Source organism: Rhagoletis zephyria, unplaced genomic scaffold (genome assembly GCF_001687245.7).
Source record: "Rhagoletis zephyria isolate East Lansing unplaced genomic scaffold, Rhagoletis_zephyria_1.1 Rzeph_scaffold_00672, whole genome shotgun sequence".
In the NCBI taxonomy this organism is placed as follows: domain Eukaryota; kingdom Metazoa; phylum Arthropoda; class Insecta; order Diptera; family Tephritidae; genus Rhagoletis; species Rhagoletis zephyria.
Window position 1 is genome coordinate 131,012 of NW_016157756.1, and position 5,666 is coordinate 136,677.

At 35.9% G+C, this 5,666-nt stretch overlaps 1 protein-coding gene across 1 annotated transcript in view; it reads right to left on the bottom strand.

Annotated features, from left to right (window-relative positions):
* The window catches only part of LOC108360981 (putative nuclease HARBI1), a 28,291-nt gene extending 23,192 nt beyond the window's left edge, over nucleotides 1-5,099 (bottom strand). Inside the window, exons 1-2 of the mRNA XM_017613489.1 lie at nucleotides 5,085-5,099; nucleotides 2,282-2,725 (exon numbers count right to left, since the gene is read on the bottom strand). Coding sequence (XP_017468978.1) covers nucleotides 2,282-2,725; nucleotides 5,085-5,099 — 459 coding nt within the window. The remainder of the gene's footprint in view (nucleotides 1-2,281; nucleotides 2,726-5,084) is intronic.
* Between the last annotated feature and the right edge of the window lie 567 nt (nucleotides 5,100-5,666).

The following is a 5,666-nucleotide window of genomic DNA, read 5'->3' on the forward strand; positions in this document are numbered from 1 at the left end:
TCTTTCATATTGAACAGGTATACTAATGGTCTGTGGTCTGATTTTACTAAAAAATGCGTTCCATAAAGGTATGGTCGAAATTGTTTTATGGCAAAGTAGATTGCTAAAAGTTCTAATTCAATTATTGGTTTTTTCTGTTCTACATTGTTAAATGCCTTCGAAGCAAAACATATTGGTAAATCGCAACCTTGCTGTTCTTGGCTAAGTATAGCCCCACACCCTGTTTTTGAAGCATTAACTGTAATAATAAATTGCTTTGTAAAGTCTGGATATTGTAGCAGTTTCGGTGACATTAAGGCTGATCGCAACGCTTGAAAAGCTTCATCGCATTTCTCATCCCAAACGAATTCTACTCTTTTCCTACTTAATTTCTTCAAAGGTGCTGCCACAGTTGCAAAATTGGGGATAAACCTTCGGTAATAATTCGCAAATGCGACAAAACGTCGTACCGCATCTTTGTCAGTAGGTTTAGTATACTTTTTAATTGCAACTATTTGCGAATCGTCTGGCAGCAGACCTTTTGCTGAGCATTTGTGCCCTAAAAACGTTACTTCGGGCCTGAGAAAATTACATTTTATTTTGGGTTTAATTTTAAGTTGAAGCTTTAACAAGTTTCGAAAACTTTCGCTAAATTTTTAATGTGATGTGCTTCGCTGCAGCCTATAACAATTACGTCATCTACATATAAAAATGCTACGTTGGGTGGAATACCAGAAAAAGTTATACTCATCATTCGCGAGAATGAGTTGGGTGCTATACTTAAACCGAATGGTAATACATTCCATCGATATGCTCCACGGTATGTGCTAAAAGAAGTTATATCACGTGAATCCTCATGTAAGGGGATTTAGTGGAATCCAGAGAAAAGATCTAAAGTGGAAAAATATTTGGCTCTGCCAAGATTGTCTAAAATATCATCAACTCGTGCGAGAGGGAATTTATCCGCAATAAGTTTTTTTTTGACTGCACGGAAATCAGCGCACATACGATATGCTTTTTGACCATTAGTAGATTTTTTAGGAACCAAAACTAGAGGACTATTGTAATTTGAATAACTTCCTTCAATTAAATAGTTATCTAGTAATTTGTTAACTTGGCGAGTTATCTCTTCACGTTGGGAATATGGCAGACGATAGTTATAGTCCCGATAGTTTTTTACCGGGTTACTGTCAGTCAGCCTAAGTTTCTGTTCATAAAAATTGTTTAGTGTCATTTTGTCATTGTCAAGAGCGAAAATGTCTGCATATTTGATGCAAAGGTCAAGTAGGTTGCTGTTAGTTCCTGTGAATATTTGGTTTTTCAAAATATTTGTTAATTCGTTCGTTCGTGAGTCTTCTGTCTTGGTTTTATTAATTGAGTAAACGTGTTAGAAAGTTTTCCGGTCCGAATATTTACATTCTTTAAATGTTTTACGTCATCTGTGGTATTTATGATTTTAATAATTGGGTTACTGCTATTAACTATGCATCTTGCTGTGAATACACCATGATCAACTTCCTGCGATTCCACAAAAAGTGGATCCGGCGAATTGCCAAAATTGAAAATTCTATAAACTTCGCATCTGGGTGGTATGATACAAGTGTCGCTTTCGGTTCCGTGTAGGATTGGTATCGCGACTTTTTCATTGCCGACACAGAAGGATATACGATTGCTTGCATAGCTAATAACGCATTTGTTACTTTTCAGAAAATCTTTACCCAGTATACCATCAGATGGTATGTTAAAATCGTCGTTTACTACATGTAAAGTATGTTTAATGTAAAAATCAGTAAAAGTCAAGTTTACGGTAATCGTACCTAAAGTAGAAACGGTATTAGAAGTGACACCGGTAATGTTAATTATATCGTTTGTATTTATAGGAAAATGTTTATCAATGCTAGAGGTTTTTTATTAGAGAAATGTCGGCTTGCGTGTCGACTAAAAACGTACAAAATTTGTTTGACCCATTAATTTTCAATTCGATAAAGTCAGAGTAATTCAAATTTAAGCAATAAATGCCCTTTGCAGAAAAAGATTCATCTAATTGTCCAATTCTTCCGCCCTCAGTGTTCACTCCTGAGGGGCGTGGGCGTTTAAAGCGCGCACATTAGCATTATTGAGTGACTACTATTATTGTTGCTGTTATTATTTCGATTATTGTTACCTGATGACCGATTAATATTATTGTTGAAATTGTTACCGTTATTGTTGTACCTACTGTTATTACCGTTATTATTGTATCTATTGAAATTAGAGTTATTTTGTCTGAGATTGTTATTGTAGTACCGATTGAAGTTTTTACCTCTGAAGCTACCTCTAAAATATCTGGCCTATTTACTCGGGATCGAAACGCCAACACTTGACGCTCTTTCACTTGATTATTTTGTTCGACTATCATTTTTGCCACTACGTCTTTTGAATCACTGAAGGTAGTTGACGATAATATTGATTTGACCAAATCCGACCGACTATTAAGTCTACAAACGTTAACTGTTTGCTCGACTGCCATTTCATGGGCCTTAGATTGTGTCATACCTTCAATGATCAAAGGACGCTCTAATGCATCCGAAAGCTCCTCGACACACTTAGCAAATTCCGTATAATTGTTATTTGTGACATGTAAAGATGCAATTTTCCCAGCTACAACTTTCGAGTTGTCTGGTTTTATTCTGTTTCTCAACGCATCTTTTATTTGTCTAACATAATTACGTTCGGTTGGAATTGCTTCACGTGCTTTGCCTTCGAGCTTCGATTTCAAAAATGATATAAAAGTTGTATTTAAATTTTCGTCTGCAAAATCTTCAATTAAATTAATTTTGTCGATAAACGATTCAAGTGCTAGCGGATCTCCGTTGTAATTTTGCCTAATGATTGAGGCACAAAGACTAATAAAGAATTTTTTTTGAAAAAATGTAGAAATATTTGGTAGCTGTTGACGGCTCGTCGGATACAGTTAGCAGATCTTTAAATGATGGAGGTGAAATACTTCTTTTAAGACTGAATTTTACCGAAGCTTCCGACTTGGCGTCACTAAACTCTTCTTCTGACTAAGTCTGATTGGCAAATTAGCGATAAGCTATCAGGTGGAATTCTAACACGACAATTTAGTTTAATAAAGCACTTTGCTAACTGTTCCTTGCAACGTGCTAATTTACCCTGCACTTCCTTGAGATCACGGGTATGGGCCGAACTATTGCCAATAACTAGTAGTAAAATATTATTGTAAGCTATAATGAGCGAATATTTGTATTCGTTTAATTTTTTCGCATTCGTAGACAACGGTCTATTTTGTAAAATGCGTTTAGTAAATTTATCAAAATCTGCTTTATATGCTCTAAATTGTTTGTCGAATTCGCTCATTACCGGCTAATCTCAAAGAAGTAGAGGCCCAAACTTACGCAACTAGCTATTGCTCACCATGTTTAAATAAAAATATTAAAAGGAAATTAAATTGTAGAAATTACTTATTTTTTCTCAGTAGGTCGTCGGCTGAAAATTGGCATGCAAAGAGGTGGTATTGCCATGCAACAGGAGTGGGGTTTTTTATCATGCAAATCCACATGCAATAGAAAAGAATTAAATTTGATTTAAATTTTGTTATTTTATTTTAAATATTTATTATTTAATTTAAGAAAAGCAGTTTTTCCACCAGTACACAAGTATATGGAAAAATCTTTTGAGAATTCATCCACTCCTAATTTTTACAGCATTTGTGGCTTTTAAATGGAATTTGGTTATGTTATCCTCGTAGGTTTAACTACTGAGTGCAAAATTTTTGTTTAATTAGCTAAAATAAATCATTTAAATATAATATGTAATAATATTGGCAAAGTGAAATTGCGGTCTAGCCCGCGAGACTTATAGCTAAAACTGAAATATTAAAAAAAATAGTACATATGTATATACATATTAAATGGGTTGATAAGTGGGAAACTTTAGGTAAGTATGCCGAATTAATATTCAAAGTTTTTGTAATTGATAAGTATTGGAAATAGAAAATCACCAGTACTTTTTAAGTATAATGCTTAGCTAAGCAGGTTGCTAAATGGATCAAAACGTCACTTAAATCTAATTATGAAAATGTATGAAAAGTAGAATGGTTTAAATGGATTAAAACGTCACTTAAATCTAATTTTGAAAATGTATGAAAAGTATGAATGGTTTAAAGGGATCAAAACGTCACTTGAATCTAATTATGAAAATGTATGAAAAGTATGAAGCGGTATACGCAAGGATTAAAAATAATTCAAAGAATCCCCCACGTCTCCTATGTTAATGTGAAAAATAAAAGTATTCAGAATATATTTGATAAGAGGGTTATTCAAAAGCTCGTTCACTTTCCTAGAAATTCGAGTTTCCTTTTTTTTGTTACGTTTTAGAAAAATAACAATTTTTTGAACTTTTTTTTCTCTTTAAATTTTCGAAGCTGCACTATGTGCATACTAATATCAAAAGTGAAAATGTATATAAGTATATAAGTATTTAAATATATATAAGCTTAAAATATTCAGCCTTACTCCTTGCTGGACTGTACTCAAAATTCTATCGTTGTTATCCCACGCCGCTGTCTCAAATGTTGTTGTTGGTTGTTGTTAACGCCGCTATTTTATGTATTGCAATGCCTTGGTTTGGTGGACTCGTGTGCTTTTTGGTTAATGCACGACTGTATTTTGGTGTGTTAACCGTTAGTGAGTGGCGTGGTTTCGTATATGTGGTGGTTTATAGTGGTGCTGTACGGTTTTTATCTGGCGTCAGTCGCCGTTATATAAATATGTATCGGTGTATGGTGCTGCTGCTGCTGCTGGTGGCAGCAGGACTCTCCGCGGTATCCCACGCAGTTGGTAACGCTACATTGTGCCGTTTTACGCACCGTTACGTGCGGCGTTATGCGCGTTATTAGGTACTGCTGTCGTTGGTGGTGGCAGGGCTTCCCGTTATGTCCAAAAATGCACGGGACGAAAAGGCAGCGCGTCTTTGTGTGCGGCGCTATACGGGTGACGTTGTACAGCACCCCGTTATTGCCTACAGCAATAAAACTTTGTGCACCGACTTCAGCACTGAGCCGCAGGGTGTCAAAAAAACTTCTTCCTCATGGTCAAGCTCACCGTCACGGTCGCCATGTTGGGCCCGCAGCCTGCACACTTAATAAAAAGGCACTCGCTTACCCCAGAAACTGGAATCTTCGGATTGCTTCCCGAGTCTTTTGGTGTCTTCTCTATCGGCGCTATAATTCTGCCGATTCTCTTTGCGATTGTCCGATAGTTTTCCTTGCAGGGTATGATCACTGCTTTGGTTCGCCCAAGTATGAGGACAAAAAAACGCTGAACACAAGAATAGTAGGTGAATTTATCTTCGTTTCGAGCGCAAGACTACTTCCGATTTAAAAACGCGGGTTGTTAGACTTTTACACAAAAATATTAAAAAGTTTATTGGTTGCTTAAATTTTCACAACTGATTGGCTTGACGGCGTATCTATCATTGAATTAACATTCGTTTTTTCACTCGGTGTTAAGTACCTGTGGAACGTATGTTCCATCAGGGCTATCAACATTACGACAGCGCTGAATAGTGCTATCGTATTGTTAGCGATGCCATTACACTGCTGTTTTTTCCAAAATACTGCATTCGTACGAAAAATACTATTTTTCTGCTACATATGTATGTAAGTGTTGCATTAGCATTTCCTT